Source organism: Pseudogymnoascus destructans (genome assembly GCF_001641265.1).
Source record: "Pseudogymnoascus destructans isolate 20631-21 unplaced genomic scaffold scaffold_7, whole genome shotgun sequence".
NCBI classification, from domain to species: Eukaryota; Fungi; Ascomycota; class Leotiomycetes; order Thelebolales; family Thelebolaceae; genus Pseudogymnoascus; species Pseudogymnoascus destructans.
The window spans coordinates 151,310-163,975 of record NW_020167526.1 but is presented as its reverse complement, the minus strand read 5'-3'; the positions used below and the strand labels follow the sequence as shown (position 1 = coordinate 163,975).

General features: G+C 48.7%; 4 protein-coding genes across 4 annotated transcripts; 1 reads left to right on the top strand and 3 right to left on the bottom strand.

Moving 5' to 3' along the window:
• Window positions 1-3,355: 3,355 nt before the first annotated feature.
• On the bottom strand, window positions 3,356-3,802 carry VC83_02803 (uncharacterized protein; the record flags this gene model as incomplete). Its single annotated transcript, XM_024466457.1, has 1 exon — window positions 3,356-3,802. One exon carries the CDS (start codon window positions 3,800-3,802, stop codon window positions 3,356-3,358), a length of 447 nt encoding a protein of 148 aa, XP_024325580.1.
• Window positions 3,803-6,255: 2,453 nt separating this feature from the next.
• VC83_02802 (uncharacterized protein) lies at window positions 6,256-7,023 on the top strand (the record flags this gene model as incomplete). Its single annotated transcript, XM_024466456.1, has 2 exons — window positions 6,256-6,617; window positions 6,726-7,023. The coding sequence occupies 2 exons, from the start codon at window positions 6,256-6,258 to the stop codon at window positions 7,021-7,023; spliced, it is 660 nt and encodes a 219-aa protein (XP_024325581.1).
• Window positions 7,024-7,168: 145 nt separating this feature from the next.
• VC83_02801 (uncharacterized protein) lies at window positions 7,169-8,496 on the bottom strand. The gene has a single exon (XM_024466455.1). It carries the CDS (start codon window positions 8,195-8,197, stop codon window positions 7,274-7,276), a length of 924 nt encoding a protein of 307 aa, XP_024325582.1. The 5' UTR covers window positions 8,198-8,496; the 3' UTR covers window positions 7,169-7,273.
• A 613-nt stretch (window positions 8,497-9,109) lies between these two features.
• On the bottom strand, window positions 9,110-11,361 carry OCH1 (membrane-bound alpha-1,6- mannosyltransferase Initiation-specific). The gene is made up of 2 exons (XM_024466454.1): window positions 9,846-11,361; window positions 9,110-9,777 (listed from the first exon to the last, which is right to left on the bottom strand). Exons 1-2 carry the CDS (start codon window positions 10,918-10,920, stop codon window positions 9,659-9,661), a joined length of 1,194 nt encoding a protein of 397 aa, XP_024325583.1. The 5' UTR covers window positions 10,921-11,361; the 3' UTR covers window positions 9,110-9,658.
• Window positions 11,362-12,666: the final 1,305 nt, after the last annotated feature.

Here is a 12,666-nt window from a genome sequence, read left to right as displayed (position 1 = left end):
ATGGATGGAAGAAATGAGGCTCTACAACAGGAAGCTACTTCTAATGCCGACGGACTTATCGAATATACAGCAGAAATTGGCGACTTCTTTTAAAACCGTATCCTTGCGTGCATCCAACACGCCATTAGAGTTGCTTCAAGTATTCCGTGACGCTACCAAGTGTCACAAATCACCCTATCATGACGCCAAAATCCTTCACCAAGATATATCCCCAGACCATTTATAGCTATCGGCGTTCTGAATAAGGAACCGCATACAGTCATAATCCGTTAAGTCGATAGCTCAGCTCCTGTAAATAATATCGAGATAGCGTAAATATTGAGATATCGAATTTCACGTGACATCTATATAAAATGAGGCTATTTACATAAACCAGCCATCCAAGGTTCCCTGTGCCTTAGAATTGGCTACTGTAAGCCCTAACTCTCTCTCAAACTTCTCAAAGGACCGTAAATAATCGTCGGATCCGCCTGGTCGCTTCGCTCCCAGTCGGAATAAGCATTACCACCAAACGGAACATCCCACCAAATGAAACACTTGCCGACTACATCGCAACCTCATACTCCACCACACCACAACAAAAAGATGCCTCAGAAAGCTAATGAAGGCCGAGTTTTACTAGCCATTCAAGCTACCAAATCACCCCACAAACTGTCCACCCGACGTGCTGCGCAGCTATACGAGGTCACACATGTAACACTTACCCGTCGCAACACGGAAGCCAACCACGAGCTGGTAGACGCGACAAACAACGTCCATTGACCCCAATTGAGGAAGAGGAGCTCATACGATCAGTGTTCCCATTAGTATAATACTTAAGTATTCGGGCCATTATGATACGGGCCGTATCAATACGGTACGGGTGAAGCTTGATATGATACTAGTGAGCTCTGTATCAATACTTAAGTATTAATACGGGCAATACTTAAAGTATTTCATGTAATGTTAAAAATTGAAGCTGTAAAAACTGTATACTCTATAACCCTGTGAATTTCAGAACATATTGAACTAGCTAGATATCATAGTCATCGCTGCCTCTTGCAACAATGTATCTGGGAGTGTTGACAGCTCATCATCTACAAACGGCAAAGCTGTACTCTTATTCTTCTTAAACCAAGACTTCAAGCACTCAACAGCTTGAATTGCCATAATACCTAGCCTGTTCCTACGGTCGGAAATCGTGATTTTCACACCAGAGAACAGCCTTTCAGGCGCTGCAGACATTGAGGGTATTGATAACAAATCTAATGCCATTACACTTAAGTTTGGAAATGTAGCCCGTTGAGTAATCGTTGGTTCTCAAACCACCGCCTGGAGGCGGTTGGCGAAAGCGAACTGGGACGCGAAAGCGATTGTGGGACACTTCGGGAGCGGACTCACGACGCGACACGACCGACCATGAACATGACCGACAACGAGCACAACTACAACCACAACTATGCCGGTAGTTGAAGTAAATAAAAATGAAGCTCTTTTAAATGCCATTGAATTTTTAAATGAAAACCCAACAGAGAAGAGTGCTACAGTAGCACGGATGTACAGAGTAAACCCAAGTACGCTCCGGACTATACGACTACGACAACGACGCGCATCACCACAACGCACCGCTGTGCCACGCGGAGGCCAGAACAGAGTACTGTCTGATGTACAAGTTACAGCTATACAAAGATACATCCAACGCTCATACGAAAATGGGTACGGTGCAACTAAGCCTATGGTGTTCAGTGCCATCTGCCAACTACGTGCAGCAGAAACTCCAACACGTGCACCACCATCACAACGGTGGTTCCAGACATGGATTAAGACACAACAACACAACTTCCATACAATAAAAACCCGGCCAATTGAAGCAGCACGGGTTGCATCTCATGAAGTATCAGCTATTAAAGAATGGTTTTATGAATTTAAAGATGTGTGTAATCAACTAGATATTACTGCAGGTGATATCTACAACTTTGATGAAGTTGGATTCCGTGTAGGAATGAGCACCGGTGAACATGTGTTGGTACCATCTGCAGTAAAGGAGGTAAGTTGTTTCTACTTATCTTACTTTATATTATTCTAATATTTATAGCTTTATATACAAGCTCCAGAGAACAGACAAAGTCTTACAGTTATAGAGACAATTTCAGCTGCTGGCATTGCACTTCCACCGTTCCTTATTATACAAGGAAAATTACACATGGAAAGTTGGTACCATGACAATCTACACGGTGATGAGAAAGTTGCAGTATCCGATTCCGGATATACAAACTCTGAGCTTGCAATGGAATATCTACAGCATTTTATTCAACATACACCGTCTATAAGAACGAAATTGTTAATAATGGACTCTCATGTCTCACATGAAGTTCCAGAGTTTATAATACTTGCACATCAACACAATATACACTTACATGTGTTTCCGTCTCATCTTACGCATATTCTACAACCGCTAGATGTTACTGTGTTTGCACAATATAAACATTGGCACCGACGTGCAATTCAACAAGCAATCCGGAATTTTGATACAGATTATAATGTTATATCTTTCTTTAGAGACTTGTCTACTATCCGTAAGCAGACATTTACAAAGGGTAACTGTATCAAGTCTTTTAGAGATGCAGGTATTTGGCCACCTAACTATGAAAAGATTCAAGAGAAGGTTGCTATATATGCAAAACCAGAAGTTTTAGAAACACCACAACGCGCATTTCAAGCAAGTTATGATCTTTCAACATGGAGTCAAACATTTGATAAGATCCTTAGTTCACCGTCACGGCAAAAGTGGGCATCTTCTTATACTGAAATCCAAACTCAGTTAACAGAGGCTGAGCTGTTCCAGTCAGAGCTTGTACAAATTACTACTATTATGACTGAGCAACGACAGCGGAAGGTTAGAAGTCGGAAATCTATTCAAAAAGGCGGTGCTATTACAGTTGAACATGCACGGCAAAGGATTTATGAGAAGAAGGTAAAGGAGCAACTTTTAGAAGAAGCACGGGAGAAAAGAGAGAGAACACGCATGGTGAACGTTGAGCGTAAGATGCAGCTCCGTGCTGGCATCGATGCACGGAAGGCAGAACGTACACGGAAAAAGGACCTACATGAATTTCAAAAAAGTAACCCAGACACGGAGCCACCAATTGGCTTACGTACAGAAATCATTGACCCGGACGTTACACAGAAGAAACGTGAGGAGGAGGAGGAGGCGGACCGACTGTTAGCCATCGAGGAGAGTGGGTACGTGAACTTTGCAGGCTTGGACTACGACATGATTCACGATGCAAGTGACGGTGGCTGTGATGATCAATCACTGCCTGACAATATTGATCCAAATCTTTTTTAATTATTTAATTCTATAACTTATATATATTTACAGCATTGTTACGTTGTCAGTCGTGTTCATGGTCGGTCGTGTCGCGTCGCGAGTCCGCTCCCGAAGTGTCCCACAATCGCTTTCGCGTCCCAGTTCGCTTTCGCCAACCGCCTCCAGGCGGTGGTTTGAGAACCAACGATTAGGCTCAGCCCACCATGCTCTCGCATCATCAGTTTTAACAAGTGGGGCTTGTAAATACTGAGTATATTCATCTTGAATAACGTCAGTACCCCGCTTTTGTGTACGCCATGTAAGAAACTCATTCGAAAGCGGCTTCTCAGTATCTTCACCTTCAACTTCTGCGATCTCTGCACTAACTGCCAATGCTTTGTACTTGTTGACCCACAGCTCCTCAACCTCGACATGTGCAGTAGAAACTAATTCAGAAGGATTTGCAAGGAGCCATTCCTTTGCTTCACGAAGTGTAGTCTTGTGGTCAGACATGTTGTTGAATCGTTATAGAATTGTTGTGGAAATTAAATGTTGGGGCAAACATCTTGCTTCCCACAAGACAACTTGCTTATTCCGACTAGCAGCGAAGCGACCAGGCGGATCTGAACGATTATACTGCTGCCTCCTTCGTGTCACTATTCCTAGATTCTATGAACTCAATCAGACGTTGTATAGCTTGATGTGCAGCTTGTAGGGTTAGTATAGACTACGGATTAAGCTTTTCATCCTTATCTTCATCTTAAGCCTCAGAATCTAGTATATATTGTGCAATGACCTGCTCTAGCAGTATATCCTCACCTATAGGCTCCCTAATGCTCTCCTCAATTGTCTCCATGTCCTCCTCTACTAGATTTAAGAAGTTCGAGAGATCCATAGCATCGCGGATGTGGCCAACTTGTTGTACTTGTTAATAAAGGTCATTTATATTAGGAAGAGGGTGTATTGGAAGCTGAATTAGGCGTTAGGGAATTGTGCTGTTTCGAACATCGTGAGTCTATGATCGAATAAGCCATCAAATGGCAAGTTGGACGTTTATTGCTTAGACAGGGTCTTTATTCACTTTGTAACATTCAAGCATATAGTAGAGCCATTGTCACTAGTAATATGCTTTAAGGGTAGCAATAATGCCTTGATCAAGAGGTTGAAATCGGCTTGTTGCATGTAGAGGAACATTGGCGAAACCTTGTGACCTACCCTAAGCTGAACTCTAGGACTGTTTCCCCTTCGTGTTGTAGTAATTGTACCTAGATCTGCTTTGACTTTTCTTGCAAAACCTCACCTGTTGTAACCCCTCGTCGTCATTTAATAAGCTTCTGCTAGTCGAAAAGGATAGCTTCTAGCTGTGGCTAAGCAGCGTCACGTCGTCGTCGTCGAGCTTCTTGATCGTCTGCTTGTGGGGTGCCGTCAAGGTAGGCAAATCGAGCGCTAAGAGATTCGGAGACAGTAGATTGGCTGACTCGAGTCTAGTATTAGTCTTAGAACCATGCGATGCAAGCTTTCTACGAAGGTCGAGGGCGTTGTTCGCGGTGCTAGCGTCGGAGAGTACGTCGTTGGTTGAGAGTCATCGAATTGAGCTTCTTTAGAGGCATCCTGTAAAGTGAAGAAGAGGTTAGTATAAGTCGATAATCTGAAGAAAAGGCACAATATCGTGTATATCGGGGTTTGTATGTAAAAAGAATGGATCCCGCAAAATATATCGAGAAATCATAAATATCGGGTAAACGCGTATCGACTTAACGGAATGACTGTACCTATCGACATGACCTCGAGTCCTTTCTCTACGTCTTCCTATGGACGATCATAACGAACCACAATGACCCCCAGAGACAAGCAAGCTTCGACAATGGAGCAACTGCGAGTGGGAGGAACTAGCGGTGCGCAAGTCGCTTGACATGGGTCACGATAGCTTCCAGAGTATTCTAGGGGAATTTACGGTGGAATTCGAGTCTCTTGGGCCGCTGGCTGAAAGATTACGCCAAATTTTGTTTCCCATGCGGGATGGGGTTATTTGGACGGGGACTGACGGATCGCCTGAGGCTGTGGATCAGCCTGATGATGGGGATGATTGGGGCATTCGAGGAGGCCATTGCGTCGGAGTGTGGTAGATAGATGTAGTAGATATGAGAAATTTATTCCACATGGCCTCTAGGTAATAATTCGAGCATATATGATGGGTACACTATGGTCCTTCGGGGAGATTGTTACTTGAGGATGGGAATGATATGGAAATTCGTAAAACTACACCGAAAAATAAATATATGTCTCTTTCTCTCACTCCCTTTTTTTACCAAACACTCTTTGCTTCGAAAGATCATTTAACTAACCGTGTTGGACTAGCGATTGCCCAGCCCGAAAACTATATTTATTTTCTGGCAGACTAGTTATTTTGAAGCGGTTTTAAGGTGACAAACAGTGATCTCGGAATAAACAGGCGACTCGCTGTTTCGTTTTGTCCTTATTTGGCCTTGTGTCTCATCTCTGGCGCTTCAGGGCGAAAGATGTCTGTAGTGATTCTCATATATCTAGGTTGTATTTCTGAGTTAATACGCACATTAACAAGTCTTGTAAGTTAGACGGCAACCTCCCATATATAACTGAGTACTTGCCATGCCCCTGAGCAATTTTGGTGTGTCTCTTCGCTGGATGTCACTTAAATCTTTGCTTGTCCATATGAGACTATTGGGTGTCATTCCATGCCAGTAGCCGAAGAATCACTCTTCTCGATGGGAGAGTATCTTCCCCGGAACGAAGTTCGATGGTCTTCTGGAAGTTCCTCCATCTTGAACACCGTATTGAGTATATATAGTGGCGAATGCACAACTTACTTTTCGAGTATCAAAGTTTTCTAAGCCGCAAGATTTCAGAGTACGATCATCCAAAGGAAAAATAAACAGAACCTGCACACCGACCTACCTACTCCCCTCTTCCGAACTACCGCTCTCAAAATGCCTCGAGGCAGAACAAGATACCATCAACCACCCACACGGCAACGCACACCCACACCCACACTCATACCTACGCCCGCGGCCACACCCGCCCCCCGTCAGCCCCGCCTAAACCCCAAACTCCTCACCGGCGCCTTCCTCATTTTCCTCTCCCTCCTCATCTTCCTCGCCGTCATCAAAGACCTCCATTCCCGCACCCCCTGGCCTGCCTACAAGCCTCTACCCTCCGCAAGCACCTGGTTCGAGAGCTCTCCTCCCCATTCCACTCCCCGCACCCCCCAGAAGGCCATCCGCAAAACCCTAAAAACCATATCCACCCTCGTCACGGAGCTGAACCGCACGCTCACCACCACGTGCCCTGGGTGCGTCTGGCGCACCGCCAGCGGGGAAGTGTGTGTCAGGACGTTCTACGACGACGGAGACGTTGTGCTGTTCGTCGTCGTAGGATTGCTGATTCTCACTTTTTCTAGCCTTGGGACGTGGGTTTTTCTGGGCGGGGTTGCGGATATTGCTCTGCCGTTTGAGGCGCGAGTACAGACCTGGGGGCTTGGGGGGGCGACTGTCACACTTGCTGGTGTGGTTGGTATGGCATTTCGGGGGTTGAGGGTTCGGTGGTATTGGTGTTTGTTGTTTATGCTGGGCGCGGCGTTTGGGGGTATGGTGCTTGGGGTGTTTGTTACGCCGGAGGAACTGTTGGTGAAGTGGAAGGAGGAGACGAGGGCTGAGGCGGAGAATTTGGCGTATGCGGAGCGTCAGATGGGCAGATGAGTCTGTGGTTCGCACCTTTCATGGAAGACCTGCTGGGTTGGTCATACTAAGTTTTCGAATTGGAATCTGAGGATTGTTTTGGGATGAAAAGAATGAACTGAAATGGTAATTCACTTGGCCCGACTACAGACTACAGTGCATCAAAGTTGTTCAAGTGAATTGCAGGCCTGTCTAATTTCCAGCCATCCATTCTGGCTTTCACTATAATGAACAACAGTTATCCAGGCTTCACATCCGGCCGCGTGTAAACCTACTGTCCTGCACTCTCCCCCAACTCGGCCTTAATAGCCTTCTCCAGGTCTTCCTTACTGAACGCAGGAACCCCCAGCAGTGCACTATCCTTCCCCTCATAACTCCCTCCATACCCATCCCCAAAGATCGCCTTATAAATAAAGTTGATCCACAGCCCCCCATCGAACTTCTGCGCCTTCAGATCCGCCCAGGCCTGCGCCTCCAAATCCGCACTCTTCACATGCGTCTCGACCCACCCCTCCCTGCCCACCAGCTTCTTCCCAATCTCAACAACCTCATTCTGCGTAACATCAGAGTTCTTCACATACACCGCGCGATTCTTCGTCTCCTCTAGATGCGTCAGCACGCCCACCACCGCCGTCCCAATATGCTCCCTCGTCGTCCCGCTGATCACGGTATCTCCGCCATCAATAAGCTGCACCGTCTTCTTCCCCAGGTCGGCGAGGAACCCATTCGTAAACCCCCAATCCAGGAACGGCCCGTTGATAACCTGCGTATACTCAATCGGGCCCTTCGCCGCGCGCTCCGCGACGGCAGCCTGCACTTCAATCTTCTTACCGTAGACGGGAAGGCCCTTGACTTTCTCGTTGTGCGTGTCGGACCCGAAGTCGGAGGGGATGAAGCGCGTGACACCGGCAGCGATGGCGGCATCAAGGAGGGGAAGCTGGAGGGGTGCTTGCTCCGCGCCGAAGAGAGCGATGACGGCGTCCTGGCCGGTAAGAGCGCTGGTTAGGGAGGTGGGTGAGGAGTAGTCGACTGGGAGGACGGTGACGTTGGAGGGGAATTGGTGCGTAGAGGAGGGGCGCGTGAGGACTGTGATGGAGAAGAGGTTCGAGGCTAGGAGGGCTTTGAGGACGGCGGGGCCAAGGTTGCCGCTTGCGCCGGCGACGGCGACGTTTTTGATGACTTTGACGGGGGCCATGTTTTGAGAGATGGAAGGGAAGTTGTGAAGGTGGTATATGTTTTTGGTGGAGGTAGATGAAGTGTGAGTGACTTGATGGAATCTACTTCTGTGTTTGGAGAGATAAAGAGAGAGACGGTAAAGCGATGAAATATATAATCGTCGGTGTTCGCACCGACGATTATACTTGCATACGATCGCAAATTCCTATAGAAACCGAATTCCGATCCGATCGGGAAGAGAGGCACAGAGAGTAACTGCGACATACAGCTAAGCCCGATCCATTCAATAACTTAGGTGACCAACTGAGGTGCTTCACGGCATTACTACAACATTACTAGACAGATCAATAGTGGTGGCGAGTTTGTAAGCACCTTCACACCGACGTGCTCAACGCCATAGTCAAGTTGGAACATATCACAATTTGTTATCATTGACGGCCGACGTCCATGCCAACTCCTATCATGATGTCACCTACATTCAAACCATATAAAAGCTAACATCAAGGTCAACAAAGACCGTTGTGGAAATATTCCGAAACAGAGAAAGGACACTGATAACTTCCGAAGCAGAGAAGTGTGAAGATGAAAGGAGGAAGGAAGGAACTATCGATGGAATTTCCTCTCTTTTTATATTCTCTACTTAGTCGTCCTCTCCATTCTCGCCCTCTCCATTCTCGCCCTCTCCATTCCCGCCCTCCCCGCATACCCTCTAGTTGCTCATCATCTGATTGCTTAGGTCTACTTGCTTACTGTCAAAGCAATTCTCACCATCGAACCGCGTAGCAAATCGGACTATTTGGCTTGTATCACTATACCAAATGGACGACGAGAAGTGGTCAGAGGCTTCCATCCCCAGCCTTATTAACATAAATTTGTGAACTAACAAGTAGGAAGGAACTCTAAGCATCATCATGAAAGGGGCTCATTGTTCGAAAAATTCATCTATTAAGCCATACAACATACAGTACAGTACATTGCCACAGCTCCTATTCAGCTCTTGAAATGGAACCTGACAAACCGCCCCCCAGCCCCTAAACCCCTCGTTCACTACCCTGCGCAAACCATCATACCCGCATGCAGTTGTAGCTCCCCCGTTTGTCTTCGGGATTTAGCGAAGTGGCTTTTTTATTCGCCTGCCCCTGGAAGAGTGAAAACGAAACGCCAAACGTGTGCGAGCTGCACTCTCTTGCAAACGAATCGCGCATGTTGTAATCCTTTCTCCTATGCTCTTCGACTTCTTACATTCCTCACCGCCAACGCTGTATTCGTACAGGGCCGACCCCTTCAATGGATGCAAGGAAATTTTGTAAAAACAACGCCACTTGATGCACCCAGCCACCCACCCCACTCTGAAAACGAAAGTATAATATACAACAGCATGTGTCATGGCGTCAGTAAGGCGGGATTATTACAGATTCTTTTGTTTGGATGTTTTTGAGGCGAAAAGCGAAACGAATGTGATAGCGAGAAAGCCAACCATTTACGCCTGTTTTTGGGCTTGTGCTTCTTGCTGCGTCTTCTGTTGTGCTTCGATTTGTTCGTTCTCCGTGCCGTCGTAGACGATGCCGATATGGCGTAGGTTCTCTGGTTTCCATGATCCTGTGGGAGTTAGTTTATGGCTCTGATGATGAATCTCTTTCAAGAACCTGGAACAGGATAGGGCTCACCCTCAAACTCATGCTTGACATACGCCATCGGATCATCATACTCTCCACTCCCCATCGTCTGCACCCCAGGGCTAAAACTCGTAATCGGCAGCACCACCACATCACCAACCTTCTTCGGGCCCTTCATCCCCGTAAAGTCGCGCCAGGTGATATTCCTCACGCCCTCAAAGTACTTCTCGTCATTGAAGAAATCAAACACCGCATCCGTCCACACCGCCGGCCCCGTAAACTCCACCACCTTATCGTCGCTGACGTGCAGCGCGCCCGCCTTCTGCCTCCGCAGCGTCTCGGCCGTGATGCGCGCCACGATGCTGCGCAGCACAGGGTGTCCTGGTTTCGCCTGGATGGTCCATTGACACAGCTGAATGCGCCGGCTGTACCACTCCGCCCAGTCCTCGCGATCAGTGGCGTCGACTTCAATGCCTACGACGAGCCCGACCGCCTCGTGCGGGACAGACGCCGGGATCCAGTCGAGCGCCGAGCGCAACGCGTGCGTGTCGATATCGGTGTAGATGCCGCCGCGCGCGAGTAGGATGAGGTAGCGGAAGAAATCCGCCTTGAGGATGGGGAGGGGGAGTGCCTCGTAGGCCTGCAGGACCTCAGGGAGGGCGGCGTAGAGGTAGCGCAGCAGGTGCAGCGCGACGGCGTCGGTGACGACTTCGTGGACAAAGCCGGGGTGCTTCTCGGACCAGGAGGCCTCGGCGGGGCGGAGCGTCTCAGCGAAGTTGCCCGACGCGGGGGTGTGCTTCCAGGTCTGCCAGATGTAGGCGGGGAATTTGGTGGGGAGGTCGTAGGGGAAGTGGTAGGCAAGCTTGTCTGGGAGGGAGAGCGTCGAGGGGTCGACGAGGGGGCGCTGGCTGGAGGGTTTCTTGGAGTTGGAAGAGGCCTGCGAGGGTTTCGAGATGTCGTCTTTGGGGTGTGAGGCGGTTGTCGAGGCGTGTTCGGTGCCGTGCTGCTTTTCTGCTGCGGCAGAGCTTAAGGGCAATAGCGAGGTATCGCTGTGTGTATGTGTGAAGAGGTAGAGGATTGTGAGTATGAGCGCCGCCGCTGCGACAGCTCTTCGAAAAGTCAACATCTTCGTCTTTCTGTCCCCCTGGGTCCGTCCGCGTCACCAGCCGCACAGCAGCTCACAAACGCTAGACCGGTCCTTTATGTCGTCACAATTCTCTCCCCTTGACTGCAGTCTCTCTGTATTCCCCAGGTATATCACAAGTGATCGTCGAAGGTGGATTTTGTTGAGATGGTGTTTTCGTGGAGGAAAAGAGAAAGAGGAACGGGGGTTCCTGTGTCGTGAGCGTTGGGGAGTGCTCAACGCCAAGCGAAAAAGTGATGATCGATCTGCACAACAGTACAGTGGTGGAAGGTGCGCGACGCGCCAGTGTTTCAGGGCTTCGGGGGGCACTACACTGTACCACGCCCCATCTCCCAGCCATGCACCGCTATTTCCCAGCCATGCAGCGCTATCTCCCAGCCCATGCACCGCTATCTCCCAGCCATGCACCGCTATCTCCCAGCCATGCACCGCTATTTCCCAGCCATGCAGCGCTATCTCCCAGCCCATGCACCGCTATTTCCCAGCCATGCACCGCTATTTCCCAGCCATGCACCGCTATTTCCCATCCCCCTCCAGCGCCCCATCCCCCATCCCCCATCCCCCATCCCCCATCCCCCATCCCCCCCATCATCCACAGCACAGCATCACCGCAATCTAATCTCCGCCCCAGCCCCGATTTCCAGTCGCCACCACCCCTGAGCTCCTAGCTCCTCCTCTGGCACGCTGGCAGGAGGGATTTAGACTTGTACCTCGCTGTGTCTGGAATTTAATGTCTGGCTGCTGTTGCGATTAATCGCTGGATGCGGTCGTGGTGAGACTGTGATGTAAGGATCCGTTGTCGTGGAATGATTTGGGTCCCCTCGGTCCCGTCGATTTGGGTTTTACAGGTGCATAAACTCTCAAGCATTCTTGGATGTATGGAACATATCTCGTCGTTCTATTTGTTTCTAAACACTGTGATTATAGAGGACCTGGTTTCACTATTCTCGCATAGCTGTCATCTAGAGCTGTCTGTCGATCGGCCCACAACCACTTACAACACCACATCTCAAACCACCACCAGCCGCTTCTCTCCACGGCCTCGAATCTACCACGTATAACCCACACGCATCGTAACCAAAGTTAAACAATAAATAGTCTCTTTAACTCCAACATCTCGACAAAAACTAGATATAGATAAAAGAAGATACGTATATACAAACAGCCGCCTCCCATTCCTCCCGTCCTCGCGCCCAAATGCAATTATTCCACCCCCCTTTCCAAAAAAATAAATACGCCACACACCTCCTAAAAACAAAAATCCCATCACTCCGTTTTCATCCCGCCGCCCTGTTTCCCTAGGGGGGGGGCCTGCGAGGGCAGGAAAGCAATAAAAAATGGAGGTGTCCAACACGGCCGTAAGAGCGTCAGAGTCCAGGGTAGCCACTAGGACGGTTCATCATAATTCTCTCCTTAGGCGTAATGGTAATGGTAGGTTTGTAGAGTTGAGTTCATTTCGTCTAGGTATCCTAGTTTCCAGGCGCGCGCGGATTGCAATTAACACGGGGTTTGTGCGAACGCCGGTGGCTCTAAAACACGACGGGCTCCGCCCATAGGCGTTAATATATCCAGTCAAAAACTCCAGCCATCAGGTGGGCATCAGCGCAAATTGTTCGGTGCTATGCTGCACATCCAGGTCTCTGTCATGTCTGTTCCATAAAGGATGGAATGTCCATGGGATCCAAAAGTGGTGCACACCGTGCAACGGCCATATATCTCCTCGGTGCG